At 38.3% G+C, this 20,606-nt stretch overlaps 1 protein-coding gene across 1 annotated transcript; it reads left to right on the top strand.

Moving 5' to 3' along the window:
* Positions 1–3,966: 3,966 nt before the first annotated feature.
* Positions 3,967–19,966, top strand: arfgap2 (ADP-ribosylation factor GTPase activating protein 2). Its single transcript, XM_042428871.1, has 16 exons — positions 3,967–4,082; positions 6,023–6,141; positions 7,321–7,393; positions 7,523–7,654; positions 8,516–8,599; positions 9,084–9,189; positions 10,718–10,774; positions 13,777–13,829; positions 13,993–14,129; positions 14,220–14,351; positions 14,594–14,722; positions 16,237–16,389; positions 16,485–16,611; positions 16,782–16,869; positions 18,785–18,909; positions 19,020–19,966. Exons 1-16 carry the CDS (start codon positions 4,011–4,013, stop codon positions 19,038–19,040), a joined length of 1,608 nt encoding a protein of 535 aa, XP_042284805.1. The 5' UTR covers positions 3,967–4,010; the 3' UTR covers positions 19,041–19,966.
* The last annotated feature ends 640 nt before the right edge of the window (positions 19,967–20,606 follow it).

Raw genomic sequence — 20,606 nt, 5'->3', positions numbered from 1 at the left:
CAAAGACAAAATAATGGAGGACCAACAGAACATGTGTCGCATTTATTTGACAATTAAGAGTATTTATGTAGACAATAAAAAGAGGAAGGACGGGACAAAGTGTTTGTGCCAAATAAACAAAATTAATAAGACAATTATTAATGTGACTGAACTCCTCCTCTAAGAAACAAAGACTCAAACAAAATAACTACCCAGAGCTGCAACAATTAGTTGACAACTATTAAATTTATTGCCAACTATTTTGATAATTGATTGATTGTTATGAGTCATTGTTGAAAGAAAAATAGGTCAGAATTCTTTGATTTCAGCTTCTTAAAAGTGAATATTTTCTGGTTTCTTTAGTCTTCTGTGACAGATAAGACATTTGAAGACGTCACCTTGGGCTAGCGATTGACATGTTTCACTACTTTCTGACATTTTATGGACCAAAAAACTAATTGATTAATGTAGAGCAGCCCTATAACTAACTTTAAAAACCATTACCGAGGGAGCTGCTCCATCCACCGGACACAGAATTGTCAACAGAGAGTATGTGTGGAAATGTACAGAGCTTTCCAACTTAGCTGTAAGTCCTTTCTCCACCACATACCTCTTAAATCACCAGAAAGTTGGGGTGTCTGTTACACTACGCTATGCTACGTTATCAATAGTGCATTATCAGTGCTCTGTTAGCTAGCAAACCAGGTAACAAGGACTTTGACCCATGGATGTATAAAGAGAACTGGATACAGGAAGAGCACCAGGCTTTGAAGCAAATTTGACATAGAGGCCAAACCGTGTAATTACAACGTCATGTGATGCACACTGGCCCAAAAAGACTTTTTCCCATAGACTTACATTGTGAAAGAGACGTCTGTAAATCAGCGGATACATTTTTCTGAGCGTCACAACCTCCGCGAAATGACTCGTCTCGCTATCAGAATTAAATCCGTTAGGTTCAATCACATTTCAAAAGCCTAGAAGAGCCGTATGACTGAATTGTTTTATCCCCATTCAAGTTAGCCGGAGGGCTAAACCAGAAGTAGCTGACTCGGCCAGTGAAAGTCACTAGTGCGCATGCTCTATGGGCCGCACAATGCGGAAGATCCGGGTACTTTCATACCGAGAAGTCGTGTTTTTTGGCTTCATGCGCCACTGATCAACTTTCATAGGAATGAACAGGCCCCGCCTCCGACGCTGTATCCAGTTCTCTTTATACATCCATGCTTTGACCAAGTATGACAGCAATATCAATTCATAGAACACAGAGCATAACACTGAGCTAACGTTTCCTTGAATAAATCTAACCTAGAAGACGAAGTGCTACTTCTTCATCCTCTCATGTTGGACTGAGGGCAGACTGGACACTACAGTGACTCACTGTCGCCTCTTGAGGTACAAAATGGTATTACAAGACAGGATCGGCCGGGGCTAGCTGGTTAGCATGCTAACTTCAATAGATATCTCTGCAACACAATACAGAGACGTCTTTGACATAATGTCAAAACTGTTATTTCTTCATATTCTGTTGATAATTTTAGTTAATTTTCGAATGTTTTAAATTAAAATTCTTACATAATTCCTACATATTTCACCTTTGAAGTCCTGCATGTACTTAATGTACTTAAAAGTATTTAAAATAAAAGTACTCCTCCATTGTTAATACCATGAATTTAGGCATTATACTTGTAAATTTGCACACTAAAAATCACTGGTTTGAATTTTTTTTATCCAGTTTGGGTTAATATAGCACCAATACAACATTGGGTTGACTTTCCTCAGTGGCGATTTGTTATTTTGTACTACATCTTGTACAAAACAATGTTTAGTTTGGATAAATAACCCAACAGTAAAATAAAAAATAACACTAAAACTGCCTCAAAATGACCTTTTGTCTTGGGTGGCTCTCAGGTAACATTAATCCAGTATTATATCTACGGTGTATTGATCCAAACTGGGTAAAATTTAAACCAATGATTTTAGTGTGTGTATTTTTGAATATGAAATTCAGCCAATTAGAAATATACAGCTGAGAACTCTGAACTGAGAATTTGCACCAAAGTTATTTTAAAAAACTCTCACAAAAAGGCCATATTAACATAAATGAACTACAGTCTCTCGGGATCTACAACAAAAGGAATGATTTATGTCAGCATATTCCCTGATTTTTTAGGTGTATCTTTGCTGAACTAAAAAAAAAAAAGGTTGAAAAGAAGGTTCCTCAATTTTGGTTGCGAGTAGATAATGATTGCATAAGAGCAAAAACATTTTAAGGAATATATTATTCACAATTTTTTCATTTTATTCCATTTATTGTAACGACAAGAATAAAACAACAATAATAAAACAACAACAACAACAGCACAGTCTCTACACTGGGTACTGGATGAAACACATGATAATAATTTTATCATGTTCATCTTTTTTCTCTCTTCTCTTTTATTTTTATTTGTTTTATTTTTCTTATTTTTATAGGGTATAAGGAGTAGCTGGATGTTTGACACAGATGCTGCACATCTTGTCTTCATTTTTGATGTTTGTGATATTTAATGTTGGAGTCTATGTTCCTTGTACGAATGCATTCAGTCTCTTTTGTGTTATTTCTCCTGTAGCTCACTAGTCTAAATGGGAAAAAAGACACAAAAGAAGTAAGTCACAGAGAAAAGCAGTGTGCAGTGGGATAAAGGGTAAGATTAACCCTTAACTGGTTGTTGCCTAAGCAGCATACCGGAAGGGATTGCACTGAAAATCTCTGCTTAATCCCCAGACGTGAAGGAAAGGTGGGTTTTTTTACTGGTGAGGAGACTCTTCATAAGCAAATAAAGTGCCATCCCTGTTAAATAATCGATCCACCAGTTTAATATAGTTTTGTAAACAGGATTTAAAAAATGTTTATGCAATATTGTTATATTATGTGTTTATCATTCCATATAAAAAATGTAAAAGTTGGGAAATTATGCTTGTAGATAAGGGACCATGATAAAAATATCTAGTAATTAAAAGCAGACAGTGTTACTGGTGTTTATTCAATATAATAATTGCATACAAGTAAAAAAAAATTAAGCCATCAAGGTTAAGATAATATATGGATAATATGGAAAGGGATGATTTTGCAGATGATCATGTTTTTATATATTCTTATTGTACATTTCTGTTATATATTATTTATGATTACTTGACTTTTGTGTATATTCTGCTTGTTCTGCACCATAAGTAAATTCTTTGTATGTGCAAACCTACTTGCCATTAAACCTGTTTCTATTTCTAATTCTGATTCTTGAAAACTGCCTCAACTTACTGACTTTACTCTTGTTTAGAGTAAAGGAGAAGTACTGTAGTATTTAGAGTATCCCGCCCTTTTCATTGGAATCCATAATGACTGTTTTTCTTGAGAGACTTCTGGATACTCAAGATACAGCCTTAACTAATTTGATCCCATTAAGGGCTTAATGTCGATTGGTTTAGCAGTTGAATAGGATAAGCCAATAAGTGTAGACTATGGCACTTAATTGAATACGGTGTGTAAGAGTGATAATTAAGAAAAAAAAAAAATGTTTTCATAGACATGACAAGTCATTCTGCAAGCTTGAGTTTATAGTCAAATGTTCATTGTAGTTTTTTCACGTTTGCACAACCAGCAATTATCCAACTAGAGCAATTATCGCTTATTACACTTCAATGGGAAAAAAACTGAAGCAACAACTCAATGGCTGAAAAGCCTTTAAAGCTGCCTGACCATGAAATAGCTGACAAATGCTGCAAAAGGCCACTTACAAACATTCCAGATGATATGGGGGGCGCTTTATGCTAATACTGGAGACCACTACCAAGTTTGAACTTTCTGATGAACTGATTAAGAAATGTAATTTATGAATGACAGCACATTATTTCTGGTGATTACAAAAGGAACAAATATCCGCAAAGTCCACGTATTCCTCCAGGATATATCGCTTTTTTCTTTTTTTTCTTTTCTTTTGGGCACGGGAGGACCCGTAGTGACGTCAGCATATGGAAATTGTCAGAGTGGCAAGATGGCTACGGAACCAAATAAGACTGAAATTCTGACCATTTTCAAGAGGCTAAGATCCATCCCTACAAACAAGGTAACGGAATAAGACGCCGCCGCCGTCCGTGTGTATGTTTCTGTTAACGGGGGATTTTACTGGCAGCCGTCCCGTTGGCTTCATTTGTCCGGAACTGTCTCCTAGCTTAGCTTAGCTCAGTTTAGCTTAACTCGGCTACACAGTCGTTCAGCTAACAGGAGCTAAAGGCTACTAGCCTGCTGGTAAACCGGTCAAACATAAAGGCCACGTATACGATTTGTGTACGCCGAGGCGGCTCACCGCTAAAGCTATACCGAGCTAGAAGGATGATGTGTTTATTGGTTAAATGAGTGTCGTTAAACTCTACATGTTTATAAGATAAACACATAAAATACTTCAATGTTACAGCTACATGTGAAGTGGAAACGTTTATCTGTATGTGTCGCTTATGCTAACAGTGTTTGGTGTTGATGAGATTTGACAGGGTTGCTGCCTTATGTTGAGTTTTATATTCAGATTTATAATATGTTTAGTGTTTAATTTTCCTTTTTTTACTGTGTTGGCCTCAAAGAAACCTTATAGTAAATGATTTTTCCACATATATGTAATCAAACTGGACTTAACAGTGTATATTGTATTGCACTGTTACATACATATGTTTTTATTTACTTTTTTATAAGGTTTTCTTTCAGAAAACCTATATGAACAGAAGTGTGCCAACCAGACACAGAACACACACTTCAGAGAAAAAATAAAGTCAAATAAACAACAGCAACAAATCTACATATACACACACATATACACACTGTTACATAATTTAGTTATTTATTGCACATGTCACGTTTAATTTTTGCACTCGTCACCTTCTTATATGTCATGCACTTTATTTCTTTGTCCATAGTAGAGCCCATATTTCATTTCAAGGGTTATATCCCATTTCAAGTCATTACTATTATTATCTTTTGTTCCATTTTTTATTCTTCTATGTTGCGATTGTTGGAGTAAATGCAAAGACACATTCTTTATATGCTTCATACTTGTCTAATAAACAGATTGTGATTCTGGTCTGTATGACACAGTGTGAATTAGACCGGCAGCCTTTTGTTTGACACTAAAGTCTTAAAGAAAAACCCAGAATGATGTAATGAGTCCTTCACTTTCTTGTTCCTGTTTTCAATCTCTTGCCCATGATGCCCTACAAATGTCTAGTTTTGATTGTTGGTTCAAGATTCAAAAGATAATGTAAAAAAAGTATTAAATCCTCACATTGAAGAAGCTGTAACAAGAGCAGATTTGGCCGTTTTTGTTTGACAAATGACTGCAATGATGAATTGATTATCGAAATGGTTGAAGATAGATTAACTCACTGTTATTGTCAATATTCAGACATTTTTACCGGTATAGTGTTCCTGACTAATGGTGTTTAATGTATATAGCACTTATTGTTTCCTCTGTTCACTTCCACATTTTTTACATGCCAGCTGAGTCATTCATGCAAGTGACTGCATGTAAATCATAAGAATATATTAATCTTTAGATTAAGCATCTCTGTCAGAGCTTCAGTGATTGATCAATTAATCAATCGATGCAAAATGAATTGGCAACTATTTAGTCATTTTTTAAGGACTAAAGAGATAAATATTTGCTGGTTTCAGCTTCTCAAATGTGAGAATATGAAGCTTTTCTGTATCATACATCATATTAAACTCAATATCTTTGTATTTTTGACTGTTGGTTGGACAAAACAAGACGTCTGAACACGTCTTCATGGTCTCTATAAAATGATATTTTTACTATTTGCTCACATTTTCCCTTTATGAAATAAAGTAGGTTGGTTTTGCATAAGGGTGCTAGAACAGGCACGTACATCATCACGTCTCAGACATGTTTTTGTTGTCGCATGTTCGTCATATTGCTTCACAGCAGTGTAATTACCATTCCGATGTTGCGTGCTTATAGTATCTCATAGTGCTTCACATGTACTTTTTGTTTCTTTACAGGCATGTTTTGACTGCGCGGCCAAGAACCCCAGCTGGGCAAGTATTCCATACGGTGTGTTCCTGTGCATCGACTGCTCTGGCATCCACCGCTCCCTGGGCGTGCACCTCAGCTTCATCAGGTGGGCTTCACAACAACAACAACAACAACAACAATAATAATAATAACTCATAGCTTTCAACAGTCATTATCATGAAGAGAAAAAAACAATGGGTGTGTGCTGCACCGGGGAAAAAAACAATAGTGTTGGTAGTTTGTGGTTTTGATTGGCGGTCTAGAAAGAATCTGAGGCACTCTGTAAGTTATAAAAAAAAAAAAAAACGTAAGCTGTGGGATATTAGGACCAACACAACCCCACTTTGAACGCCACGGCCATCGAGGTCACTCTGAATAATGCAGGTGGAGGCGACAAACGTCTCCTTCAACGGGAGACTTTTTGGATTGATAAAGTCAGGGCCACTTCCTTTCTAGACCTAAACGAGGAAATAGACTTCTACACTGTGTTTCATGAGGAACACTGTGCTGCTGTTCTATACTGTGATGTTCATACTATACTGTTGAACCATCATTACACCTTCCTGTTAGTACTGAATATTATTGTTGTTGTAATTATGAGCTTTGACCACTTGTTTTTTGACTATTGAGGGTATTTTCACATTGTAGGACACTATTAGAGTTAACTCACACTAGTGTTTTATCACTGTCAGATTGTCCTTAAATTACACACTATTGATTTGTGATTGAATATCTTTTCCTTTCTGCCTTTACACATGTGAGGTTCTTATAGTTTATGTTTGCGTGTGTTTTTTGTTGTTCTTATTGTTATGTCTCTTATTATGTGGTCTCTTCAAGGGGCAGAATTAACACACCATGTGACCTAATCACATGACCACCTGGAAGAGTTTTAAATTGGACACCTGTTGTCATGGCACCTCATACCCTGATGAAGACGTGTTGGTTTATCAGTGATTTAATTAAGATTTTTAGACTTAGAACTCAGATTCTTTTTAGACTGCCGACCAGTATCATGCACTTCCACTTCCACTGTTTTTTAATTCTGAGTCATTATTATGGTTCGTACTTCTTGTTTTAGTGAGTGGTTGAGCAGCCTGAGAGAGAAAAAAAACAGTCTCTCTAATTGCCGGGTACAGCGGATGCATGTGTGCTACCAGCAGAGATTAGAGGAACGTGGCGTATGAGCAGCGTAGAGTTTTTCCTTGTGAATGACACAGTGACCAGTAGTGCAACGATTACTTGTCATACTGGAGATTGCTGACTTTCCTTTTCCCCCCTCCTTCAGATCCACTGAGTTAGACTCCAACTGGAACTGGTTTCAGCTCAGATGTATGCAGGTCGGAGGCAACGCCAACGCGGTAAGTCAGAACAGAGCTGAGGCCTGAACTGAATTAAAAACAGTATTTATGGGTTAAAGTTAAGGTTTGGTTAATCTCTGTGGTTTCTGATGTGATGCAATAACTTCCTCCTTCTCCTCCTGTCTGAAGACGGCGTTCTTCCGCCAGCACGGCTGCTCCACAAACGACACCAACGCCAAGTATAACAGTCGCGCGGCCCAGATGTACAGAGAGAAGATCCGGCAGCAAGCGAATACCGCGTTGTCCAAATATGGCACAGATGTGAGTATCAGTCAAGTAGAAACAGCTCGGGGGATGAGACGTTTTCATTTTCATCGTAGGCTGTATGTTTTGTAGTGGACTGACAGGTTAGTTGATCAAACTTTAGTGCTGTTGCCTTTTTTTTGTTTATTGCGTGCTTCCAATCATCATAAAACTGCACTTTCAGCTCTAATAAATACATTTTCAGCCTTAAATGATTTTAATTCGGCTTCTCCTCTCTGGAGAAATAACACATCAGTATAATCAGCTACACTTGATGAACCCTCACTTGACCCTGTAATGTTCAGTACAACGTGTGCACGTACTAAGATACCTGTATCTTTATTACACACACATCCCCTCCCCCCCCCCCCCCCCTGTTATCCTCTCTGTGTCTGTCAAATAAAGCACGAAAGCCCTGAAATAATCCTAAAAAAAAAAATTGGGAACACATACAGTCAGCTCTGGAGGTTTATATAAACCGAGAGGCAACTTATCTGATCTAAAATATTACATATAAAACTAATTATTCTCAGATATTATGTGACTTAACAGCTCTTACAGTCTGTTACCTGATATCTGCTCGCAATCTGATTTATTGGTTGAATAATTTTTATGTAATTTAGTATCTCAGAGATACGACAGTCGTGTTCAGCGGTGTCCTGTGGCTTATTGACATATTACATAAGAGTGGTAAAGCAATAATCAGTGTCTGAACCATGTTAGCATCCAGATCAGAGTCCACAGGGTGTGTACTAATCACATCGCAGGCAATATGCCAAAAAAATAACCTGTGAACTTGTTTGTTACCTGTGTGTGTTTTGTTTTTTAATGAAATAGCTTGAATGCTTTTAATAATAACAAACATTTTCCTCATTGCAGCTGTGGATCGACTCCTCCGCGGCGGCAGGTACTCCCGCTGCTCCTGAGAAGAAAGAGACAGACTTCTTTGCAGAACATACACAGGTATGTTCTGTCCTGCTGCTACCTTTTTAATAAATAAGTTTATTATAATAAATGTAGTTTCTCCTCATCAGGAACGTGAATATTTTGGTTGGTTGGAGTTAAAAAAAAAACAATCTGATAACTATATCTGATCTAATGTTAATTTATAACATTAAAAAAACATTTTTGATAAGAATCACATGATCTGAACTGATTTACAGTTGAAAAAGAACATTTTTCTAATAATAAAATATATATTTGAAAATAGAAATAGAATTGGTATCAGTGACACTATAAACAACAACACAAATGTAACAAAATATGTTTAATAAACCTCAAATATATAAAAATGCAGCCTGTAAAACATTGTTGAAAAATCAGAACAATATTAATTGTTGAATCTGAAGCTTTTGAGGAATTCTAAAATATAAAATGATAGAAACATATGTGGCTTTGTAAGTAATCTGAACATGTAAAGAACTTGATTTTTTTTTAATGTTTTCAGCCTGCTAACGACTGGAGCATGGCGCCGCCCTCCGAGCCGGAGCAGAACGGAGCCGCCGTCGTCCCACAGCTGACGGACACAACGGCCAAAAGCCAAGATGACAACCGTTAGTACAACATATCAGTCTGAACATCATAATCTAACCTGTCTGACTCATTTTAAAGGGTCAGTTCACTCATCCTGAGGAGTATTACTGAGCCTCTAACAACAGTATCGTGTCTTTAATGAGACTGGACGGAGCCTTAAGTCTGAGAAAATAATGATGTCATAGTGATGTCATTTAGATCAGAAAGCCTGTATTACAAATTGTGGGTGTTGAGTTTTATTTGGCTTTTTTTTTAAGCAAAAATGACAAATATTTGATGGTTGCTGCTTTTTAAATGTGAAGGTTTTAACCTTTTCTGTGTCTTAATGAGTGTAAACTGAATTTCTTTGGATGTTTGACTGTCGATCAAAACCAAACAAGACATTTGAAGACGTCACCATGAGAATAAGAACTCAGGACGGACATTTTTTATTTTATTTATTTTTTAACATCTTATAGACAAAACAGTTAATCGATAATAAGAATAATCATTAGTTGCAGCCCTCGTCTAATGAAAAGATGCTGTCTGTTGCATCATGGGAAATGTAGGATCCAGTATTTTTGGGGGGTTTGACATAATAATAAACTTTATTTATTAGCATCTTTCATAACATGAAATGCAGCTCAAAGTGCTTTACAGAAAGAGAAACAAACAAACAGATATTTAAGAATATTAAAAGAAAGAAATACAATAAACAATAAAAACTACAGTGATTAAAAGAGGTAAGAAGATAAAAAGAGGTAAAAGCATGAGATACGGAAGATAAAACAGGTAGTTAAAAAAAACAAAAAACAGCTGATAACAGTAAAAATACGTTTTGAGCTGCTTCTTGTCTAATATGTGGTGGGAGTTTCAGATCTTTGGTGCGTAGCTGCAAAAAGCTTCCTCATCATAACTTTTTTTGCATTTTGTTTGTGGCACATTTAACAAGCCGGCGTTAAGCGAACGGTTTGGCACGTATTCTGACGAGCAATCTGAGAAATATGAAGCTGCTAGAGACCTTTTTTGGGCTTTAAAAACAAATAAAAAGAACTTTAAAATCTATCCTCAGTGTTACAGGTAGCCAGTGCGATGACGCTAATACTGGTGTAAAACGTTCCCTTTTTTCCTAACGAGTTGCAGCCGATCAATGGTTTTATTTGGTAAACCAGTATAAAATGCATTACAATAATCTATATATATAATAAAGGCATGAGTGAGTTTCTTGTGCATCTACTAAAGTAAGGAAGGGTCTGACTCTTGCTATGTTTCTTAAATGATTTAAACGAGTCTTTGTAACGTTGTCTGTTTATCTCGGCGTCTGCTGCACAGATTCTTGTTTTTAATCTCTTGTGATTCCACAACCTGCTGAAAGTGTCACCATAAATCACTTTAGAGCATTCAGCGAGTTGAATCGACTCCACTGTCTTTGAAAATAAAGATTCACCTGTTCTGTAACTCTAGACTATATTTAATTATCAGCTGGATGTGACACTTGATTTGGATTATCTGTGGGAGTATGTTCTTGTGTTATTTCAGCTGTTTCATCTATAATCTTTTTGTTTGCAGAGCCGGAGGAAGGGCCGAGCATCGACGGTCTGAGCACATCACCCAAAGCCTCCATCGGTGAGTCTGTTCTCTTTAATCAGGCCTCCGTGAGCGAAGGCAGCAAGCGTCACAAGCCCGGCTCTTTCATAACCTCAGCATTGTCATCGCCAATTTCCCTTCTCATGTTTGACATTTTTGCTTATTCAACTGGGAACATACTTGACTCAGTCCTGCTCTGCAACTTCATATCTCTCTCTTCTCTTTTCTATTTTTAGATCATTGGATCTTTTGTATAGTTACACGGACTAAATTGTTTGCAGCTGCAGTGTTGTAATTAAAAAGAACCTGCTCCACTCCTTGCTTATTAATAATTTTTTCTTTCATTCATTGTTGACATGATTGACAACTTTTCACCCGCAGAGGACTGAGGTCAAAATGATCTGATGAACAATCACGAAGGCCTGAGAAGCATAGTTCATAGTTTTCTTCTTCTCTACACCTGTGAAAACAATAAATCTCACTTTTTATTTGCAAGATGCTCAATCCTGGGGACACAGATCCATCCAGCAGGGTATTTGTTAGTCTTAATCGGGCTCAAAGCTTATTTAAAAAGAGCATTTTTCTCATGTGAAATCTGCTTTTTTTTTTGTGTTTTTGGGATATGATGGTGTTGCTGGTCTGTCCTGTCCTGTAGAGGACTCCATGCGTTTGTCATCACAGGAAGGATGGACACTTCAAGGTGATTAGAGCGGGTATAGTTGCTGTTTTGCGCTGGCTGGTTCTGCCTCAGACGCATGGTTGTGTTGCTTGATTGACACCTCATCAGCCGCCTCCCGTTCTCACCTCTCTTAGCTCTTATCACGCAATGGAATTTTTCTGGTACTATTTCTGGTGAGCGCCTGCTGTTCAACTCTTTGACACGCTGAATGCTGGTTTAACCAAGGCCACTGCATTGTGTAAAAGCAGTCAAAGTACATACCTCCTCCAGGTAATCAGCGGGGATGAGTACTGGTATTTTTGCTGCTAGCGCTTCTGATGAAACATGTTGACATTATGGCATCATAACTTGGAAGGGAACTGGCGAATGGGATCAAAGGTTTGAGTCTAACAATGGTATTCTTTGAGTCTGGCATCCTGAAACATGAATAGTTTCCTAAAGCGTCAGTAGTTTCAGTTCCTAGCCCTTCTCTCAATTTGTTAATTTAATCATGACAAACATTCTTCTGAGATCAAACTGACTGACTAACATCGGTGTCATGAGAGTTTTTGTCTTTGCTGTCGTGCAGAAGGTGTGAAGCAGTTTAGTCAGTGGTGAGGTCAAAAGATCAGTTTTAAATGCTGCGGTGCACCGGCGGCTTACACATCCTGAAAGATATAATCTCATTTAAATAAATGTCTGTTAAGTCACACAGTGGTGACTGAACCTATGACCTGCTGATGAAAGCTTTTACATTTGCAGTATTATGTAGGGCTGTAGTCTGCTGGTCGACTAGTTGTACTATATGCTCTTGTCCGACTAAATTTTCATTGGTCGAATAATCTCCGTGTTACTTTCATAAGGAGAAAAATGCTACATCAGTAGCCTTCCAGGAGTAATCCATTATTTCCTGCGGCGGGAGGGACAGAATAACAAATTACCTGTGAAAAAGGGGGTGTATTCAAAACACCCCCGCTGTTTCCACAACTTTGAACTCGCCCAACCTAATGGAGACTGTTGGGTCTAACTGTACTCAACGTTTACTGTATCAGCGTTTCTCCTGTTATAATATCAACGAACCCCCGCCAGGCCAAAATATATTTTTAATGCCAAAAATAACGCTAAATATCGGTTCCGTTTAGGAACAGGGTAGCGCTTAGTATGTTTGCGTAGCGAGTGGGAAAGAGCGGCAGGAAAGTGAAGGTGGATGCGAGCGGAGCAGAGGAAAAGGTTAGCGGTAAGTTGTCAGTCTGGCAGTAAATGTACAGTACAGACTACAGTGTGTCAGTTAATAAATGCTAAAAAGTCACGTCTGTTGTTTCCCCAAGTGCTGGAAAAGTGAAGAGGGTTAGCTTCAAAGTTAGCAACAATAGGTTAGCTTAACCTGAAGAGGCAAAACGGAGAAATGCGAGTTCACTGTGCACTTTGTCCCGTTACAACCCCCTTCCCTCCTCCCCGACGACCAAGATTTTCTTTGGTTGACTACAGCCCTAGTATTATGATAATTACGAACCAGGTGTCAGTGGCGACTTTCCCGCCATGCATTCAAATCACAAGCGGCGCAGTTGGTGACGCGTTTCCCATCCGCCGGTGGTCTATCCGCCAGAGAGAGTAGGCGGAGCTAACGCAACAGACTCGCTCTTCAGTTCGCTCGCACTCATAGACTATAAAAATATGGACGTGGTTACCGTGACGTCACCCGTTAGTTTCTGAAGAGCGGCTTTGAAGCGGCTTAATAAAACTTAAACGGGTGAGTTATAAAAAAAATCACAGCCCCCCCCCCCCCTACAGTTGTCATGAAAGGAGAAATTAGCTGAAGAGACCAAAACCGTTTTTGTACCAGGCTGTAAACATGTTTATTTCTGCTGTAAAGTTGGACATTTTAACATGGGGGTCTATGGGGATTGACTCGCTTTTTGAGCCCCAGGTGGCCATTCAAAGAACTGCAGTTTTTGGCACTTCCGCATTGGCTTCATTTTACAGCCCCGGAGGTTGCCGCTTGGCTCGTACTACCGTGACGGGAGTAATGTCGAGTGAGGTCCAAAAACACACCTGCTATTACTGCTTAACGCCACATGGTGCCGCCAAAGAGAATGAAACGCAGATCTTTGAGGTCGCCACTTTAACTGAGCGCCTTGCTTCGTGCCTGTAATGATTTGACGGGTTGCAGTTTGAGAATTCACAATTTAAAAAAGCCTCGTTTTTCCTCTCAGTGCTGAATCTCTGCATTCAGCCTTTTTATCAATATTAACTTGTTTTTGTCTTGAGCTGGTGTGTTTTTTTTTTCTTGCTTGGTTTTGCAGGTCTGCAATTTAAAAATTGTTCTGGTAGGTTGGAAAAATAAAACTTGCAGTTTATTAACAGATGTCTGTTTGTGTTACAGATGTGAAACCTTCCATCATTGGAAAAAAGAAGCCCATGGCTGCCAAAAAGGGAGTAAGTCATATTTTTCACCAAACTACAAACCTTTTATCTTGGAAGTTGTTTTACTTGATGCTCATTTTGGCTCACATGGAACAACAGACGGCCAGCATGAAGCCATTAAACAGGAAATGAACAGGTGTAACTAATCTGTGTTCTACATTTTCTCCTCATGCAGCTCGGTGCAAAGAAAGGTCTCGGTGCCCAGAAGGTGAGCAGTAAGAGTTTCTCAGAGGTGGAGAAACAGGCGCAAGTGGCCGAGAAGCTGAGAGAGGAGCAGGCTGCTGAGGCCAAGAAACAAGCCGAGGAATCCATGTACGTCATCCAAATAAATGATTTTATTTCTCTTATACTAGAAATACGAAAGAATGTAATATTCAAGACTTGTTCATCTTTCTCCACCAGTGTGGCCTCGATGCGTTTGGCCTACAAAGAGCTGGAGATCGACAGGAAGATGGAAGATAAGAAGCTTCAGAACCTGGAGGGCAAGAAGAGGGAGCAGGCTGAGAGACTGGGCATGGGCTTCGGAAACAGGAGGTAACGTCACGACAGGAACATCCGGTTGTTGTTATTCTGAGAGGATTGTCTTCCTGTGAACCTCTAATGATCTCAAACAGTTACCGCATGTTATCAGGTCTCGTTATTTGGCACAATTACAGTTCTCTTAATACAGGATTCTTTATATGTGACAGTTCTTTATCATATTAAAGTTGAGGCGTTTGATCGTTATAAAAGTGTCTGTTGTGTCTCTAAACTTGTGTGTGTGCTTCCTGTTTCAGCGCTGTGTCTCACTCGGTGATGTCAGAGATGCAGGTGATCGAGCAGGAAACTCCTGTGGGAGCAAAGAGCTCGTCTCGCTCCAAACTGGACATGTTTGACGAGCCGGGTTTCACCTCTGGACCCCCGAAGTATGTGAAACACTCCTTCAAATTAAATCTACTTACCTTATTGGCCTGAATATATGAAAATTACATGTGAAACAGAAAGAGTCGTCTTATATTCAAGGAGAAGACGGTTACGTGTTCACAACATCAGATTTTCTTTTAGAACAGAGGAAGTAACACGACTCCTACAGCGAGTGTTGCATTATGGGTTGTTTGTAGCATTAATGTTGCTAAGCTAGTGAGTTTCTTCCAGTCTGTTTCTAGTGAGTCTGTGTTTGTTTAGTTCAGTTTAACCTGCAGGAGTTTCTGAAGCCTCGTCTAACTTGTTCTTCAGTCTCACTAGGAAACCGTTGCGATCACAATAATTAAACACAAAATCAAGAAATCTCTGCGATATTTGCGAGAGATTGCAATTTTGCTAAATGACCACAACTTTACAATGAAACGTCCAAATCAACAGACCGCTTGTGATTCGGACCAGTTGTCACATTTCATGTCGTGGTGATTTTATGTCATCGCAGCATGTTCAGGTGGAAGATGGATAAATCTCACCTGCAAACAGAGCAAAACAATTCCCAAATGTTCCTAAATGAGGTTTGATTCAGTTAGTCAGAAGAATACAAGTTGACGTAAAGATGGACATGATCTACCTCCAACATAAAAATGGACACTTTGGAAATGAAACTCTAATGAAAAGGCTGAACTCAAGTACAGTATTGTCTTCTTTATATGTCTTTGAGCTCATGGCTCTCATGTTCAGAAAATACATTAAAAAAAAATCGTCGTTTCTGTGATATACGTTATGCTTTTTATCCAAGGAAGTGATAGCATATGACTCTTGGATTCATCGCAGCACATTCAGGTGATGATGGACAAATTTCACCTGCTAACAAAAGTTCAGAAAATACAGTAAAATACATTAAATTACATTAAAATAGCACTGAAATATGGTTGTATATGTTATGTTTTTTATCCAAGGAAGTGATAGCATATGACTCGTCATTGGTAGTAGTTTTCAAAATATCACATTATTTTCCTTTTGTTTGCAATTTTTCCCCAATTCCCACAATTTTACTGCAATAAGAGAACATAAAACATCGCAGATTGGATCACAATTTTTGAGAAAAGTTGCTGCATAATTAAACATTCAAACACATCAAACAAAACTGTGAAATCCTGGAGTGATGTGTTCAATGTGTGTGTGTGTTCAGTGATGTAATTCAAACTTGTCAAACCATCAAGAACAATAAACAATTAAACATAATTTCGACCGTTTCCAAAAACCTGACAGAAGAGATTGAAACTGAGTAACAAGCTACATTAACGTGGGATTAATTGATGTAAATATTTCACATTACAAGAGAAAAAGCTTCTACTCTGTCTTCAAAAAGTCTTTTTCCAAAAACACGTGTTACATCATTTATCTGCTTCAACCAGCTGAGATCAGTGAAGCTGTTCGGCTGTTTTTATATTCTAGAGTAGAAGAAGCCGAGTTCACAGATGTTAAAGCAGCGACGTCTTTCCTCTGTGGTTTCCAGGTATAAGGACAACCCGTTTACAGTGGGAGACAGTTTTGGATCCCGGTGGGACACTGATGGAGGGACCGCCTCCTTCACCACCTCCTGGGCTCTGGAGAAAGACGACCCCAAAGAGGAGGTCACCATCTCTAGTATTCAGCCAATAGGAGAGAGGTATGGTGATCACTTCCTGTCTGATGTCTTTTATTCTTAAAAAAATCAAAATAAAGTTGTGACGGTTGTGATGTGTGCTGTTGTGTTTCATCCAGACTTCCCAGCAGAAGGAAAGCTGATGTTTCTGCTCCGGTGTCGGAGTCCAGCGAGGCCCGGCAGAAGTTCGCTAACGCAAAGGCCATTTCCTCAGACATGTTCTTTGGTCGAGAGAGCAGCGCCGAGGTGAGAAACCGCTTTAAAACAATAACTAAGCACTAGAACCACTTCAAGCTCAAATTAAACTTTCTAATTTTGGAATCTTGTCTATTTAGAGAGATGGATCCTGGAAAGAGATTTTATTTGTGAAACAGTGTCGTGTTATAACCCGAGTGTTGACTTTCTTATTCTGGCAGTATGAGGCAAAGACGAGACTGGAGGGAATGTCTGGAAGCACCTCCATCAGCTCTGCTGACCTGTTCGGAGAAGGCGGCGACCATAAAGGTGAGACGTGTGTGTGTGTGTGATTGTGAGAGAAATTAAAAGAAAACTTATGACATTTTTTTATTTAAATGTTATTTCAGTTGTGGTAAAAAATTAATAAAATGTGAAAAAGCAAAAGTAGCAAAAAGCTTAGTTTAAAGGAAAAGTCCAGAACCAGGTGTTAACCCGAGCCCATCAAATCCCACTAAAGATGTAAATCACAGATCTGTAGTTTAATGTTATAAAAGACTTTTTGATTTCCTAAAACAGCTGAACATTGTAGTTTTTAGCAAAAAATGTTGCTCAGTCAGAAGGAAGCAGTGTGTTTGTTGGGGACTATTTTCTGCGGCGGATGAATCCACCTTTGTTGCTTTAGTGAGTGTTTCTGGCAGCAGGAGGGTGTGTGTGTGTGTGTGTGTGTGTGTGTGTGTGTGTGTGTGTGTGTGTGTGTGTGTGTGTGTGTGTGTGTGTGTGTGTGTGTGTGTGTGTGTGTGTGTGTGTGTGTGTGTGTTGATGGTGATGAAGGAACATGTCATCAGTGCTTCGTTGTGACTCTGATGTGTTTTTAATAGTTTTTTGGAAACAACAACAGTCTACAGCACAGAGGAAGAAGATATTTCAGACTTTGTTAGTAGATCAGTTTATTGTTGGTTTTGGGCTTTTCATGAGATTTGCAAACATAACAAAAATATTTAAAAATTTTCACCCTTATCCTCAACTTTTTAGAATACTTCATATACTAATAAAATAGAGGTTTCATCTTTAAATTTCCCAATTTTTTATTATTATTAAGCTTTATTTATTCAGGAAATCTAAAGAGACTTTATTGCTGTTTGCACAGATTAAAGGTGCATGAACACTGGAATCACTCAGTCAGGTTTACAAAAAGAAACAGATTTACAATAAATTAAATTTAGATTAAGTTCAAATTTAAAAAAACATTAAAAAGAGTAGATATTACATTAATTACAACAATTATTTATGGTACTCCAACAACTGTTATCTCACTGAGATCTTTTGCAGCAGAGACCTGAAAACAGGTTACATGCTGAAATCAAAATACAAAATGATTATATTTGATATAAATAATAAACCAAATACTGTGATTAATTTATAATTTTTTAACATTTACAGAAAAACAAACTTCTTCCATCCAACACAACTCCACTGAAACAGCCAGAACTAAAATGTAAAAATAAGCAAAAAAACAACAACAAATGGAACAAATTAGAAGATAAATGAAAAGATCGATCTGTTAAAGAAGAGTGAAGTGAGGAGACATCCTAGTAATAAATCTTTGGATCTCAGTTGGAAAAAGTTTCAGATCAGCTCAAGAAAAAAAACATCATCAGGAGTCAGAGTTCAGAGCAGCAAAGTGTTCTTTAATGGCGGCATAAAAGGAGAGCAACACTTGTCCAACCTCTTCATATCAGCCAATTACAACCATTATAATCTCTTAACATCACCTGTTGCAGACCCAAAGTCCTAAAAATAGGTTTTGGACATGTTTACTTTGTCCAGACCTGGTCTTTTATCTTTTAAAAGCTGTTCAGGTTTATTTTACACTATTATTTCCAAATTCTCTTCTGGCTTTATTTATTTATTTATTTATTTTTAAGTTTATTCTTTCCATTTTACACCCTGATTTTTGATCTGTCCTAGTTTAATACAAACACACTTACAACTTTATCCAGCGCTCTGAGTGTGATTACCTTTAACATACAAGTTCTTGTGAGGTATACATACCATACGATACTAATTCAGCACACTTACGCTTATCATTTTATCAATAATCATTTGCATTGCGTTTTGTCTCAGCACATCATAAGTCTTGTAAAATTATACCACAACATCAGACACCTGTAAAAATGATTTTATAGTTTTATACTCTCCAGCCTCTTTGACCTGCTGTAACTCTTCTTCTCCTCCCCGTCAGCTCGGGCTTCAGGCTTCGACAGCGTGCTCCCCTCCGGTCCGGACATCGCACAGTTCAAACAAGGAGTGAAGACCGTGGCGGGAAAGATGGCTGTCCTCGCTAACGGCGTCATGAACACGATCCAGGTGAGACATCATCATCATCATCATCATCATCATCAGCGGCAGTGGCGTCATCCTCGAGCTCAGCAGCTGTTTGACTTGAAATGTTTTGACACTTTCTGGTGTTTCCTCAGGATCGTTACGGTTCCTACTGAACAGAGACGAGCACCGACCCTGCGGGGGGGGAAGACACACACACTAACTGACGCCTGTGTAGAGCCGACCAGCCTCCTGACTGACACGTGGGGCAGGAAGAGACGAGACGGGGAGAGACGGGAAGCAGCGGAGAGAGGATCAGCATGGAGGGGAGGGGAAAGAAAGAAATCGTCCTTCTCGCCGCCCGTCTTCTTTTAGAGACAATTTTACAGGAGTGAGACAATATTTTCCTTCTCTCATTCTCATTAGCAGACTCTTGAGTTTTATTTTCTTAAAGGAAACCATCGGGAGGATGTAGTGTTTTTTTTCTAAACCAAGAGTTTTGTTGTAATTTACAGTCGGGGAATTTTTTTTTTTTTTTTTTTTTTTTTTTGGTCTTAGATTTTCAAAGTTAATTCTACTATATTTTATTCCTTATACATAAATCAAAGTGTTGTTTTTTTGATTCTCAAATACTTAATGCTTATGTCTTTTTTTTTTTTGTTTAATTGTTATATTAAAAAAAAAAAAGTTCAGTATATATTTTCAACTTTTAAGTGTTAATTTGAAGAAGAATCCACCGTGTTTGCATTCAGTGTTCAGTTCACCGCTGCTCACTCACTTATTCATTTACATCAACTACTGACAGCCGACTGTCTCGACCAATTCAGACTATTTATGAGCTTGGAGTTAAACATTTCTGTCTACGAGGAGAAAGTATTAAATATTTGATGTCCCAGCTGCTATTTATCCTTTTAAAAAATAGTTAAAAATAGGAAGTGCAGCCTCCAATTTGCCGCCAAACAGCAGCAGCAGCAGCAGCAGCAGCAGCAGCAGCAGCAGCAGCAGCAGCAGCGGAGGCTCCAACAAACAGAACAGTTCAGAGGAATTAGAGAATCCAAATTAAGGGATTAAAAGCAAACTGCACTTGTAAAAAAAAAAAAAAGTCTGATATTGATATTCAGATAGAAATGCTAACTCCTAGCTCGTAAAACAACACCGTGTTGACTATGCATCTCTTATTTTCTGACCCTTCGATGATAAACTCACTTTGACGTTTGCGCCGGTTGAATCTGAAGTCTGCCTCGAGAAGATGTTTTAGGTTAACGCTGTCGGCAGTTTTATATTATTATCTTTTCTGTTTCAGACGTATTGGTTGATCGAATAATAATAATAATAATAATCCTGACATTCAAGGCTCATCATAAAGGGTTGTGACCGTGGATGTATAATGAACTGGATATGGCGCCGCTGCACAGTTTTTACCTAGTGGTCACTTGCGGTATTGCAGCGGAAAAATCCACCTGCGGCCCCAAAACAGCTTTTTTTCCCGTAGACCACCGTAGTAAAACTGTTGACTGCAAACAAGCTGAATTATGACTCTTTCTATTATGATTTTTTTTGATCCATGAAGGTTTTAAATGTGTAAAACTTTCCTCAAGCTGAGAATTATAAATAAAACATCCTTGACATCATCACAAGGCCGCACAACACGGAAGCTAGAGACGTTTTTTTTTTTTAGCGTATCCAGCTCTTCTAACACATCCATGGTTGTGATTTGTCTCCCAGTATAAGTCACTGGGATG

This window comes from Thunnus maccoyii, chromosome 1 (assembly GCF_910596095.1).
Source record: "Thunnus maccoyii chromosome 1, fThuMac1.1, whole genome shotgun sequence".
Taxonomy (NCBI): domain Eukaryota; kingdom Metazoa; phylum Chordata; class Actinopteri; order Scombriformes; family Scombridae; genus Thunnus; species Thunnus maccoyii.
The sequence above is the reverse complement of the archived record's forward strand: the minus strand, read 5'-3'. Positions and strand labels throughout refer to the sequence as shown.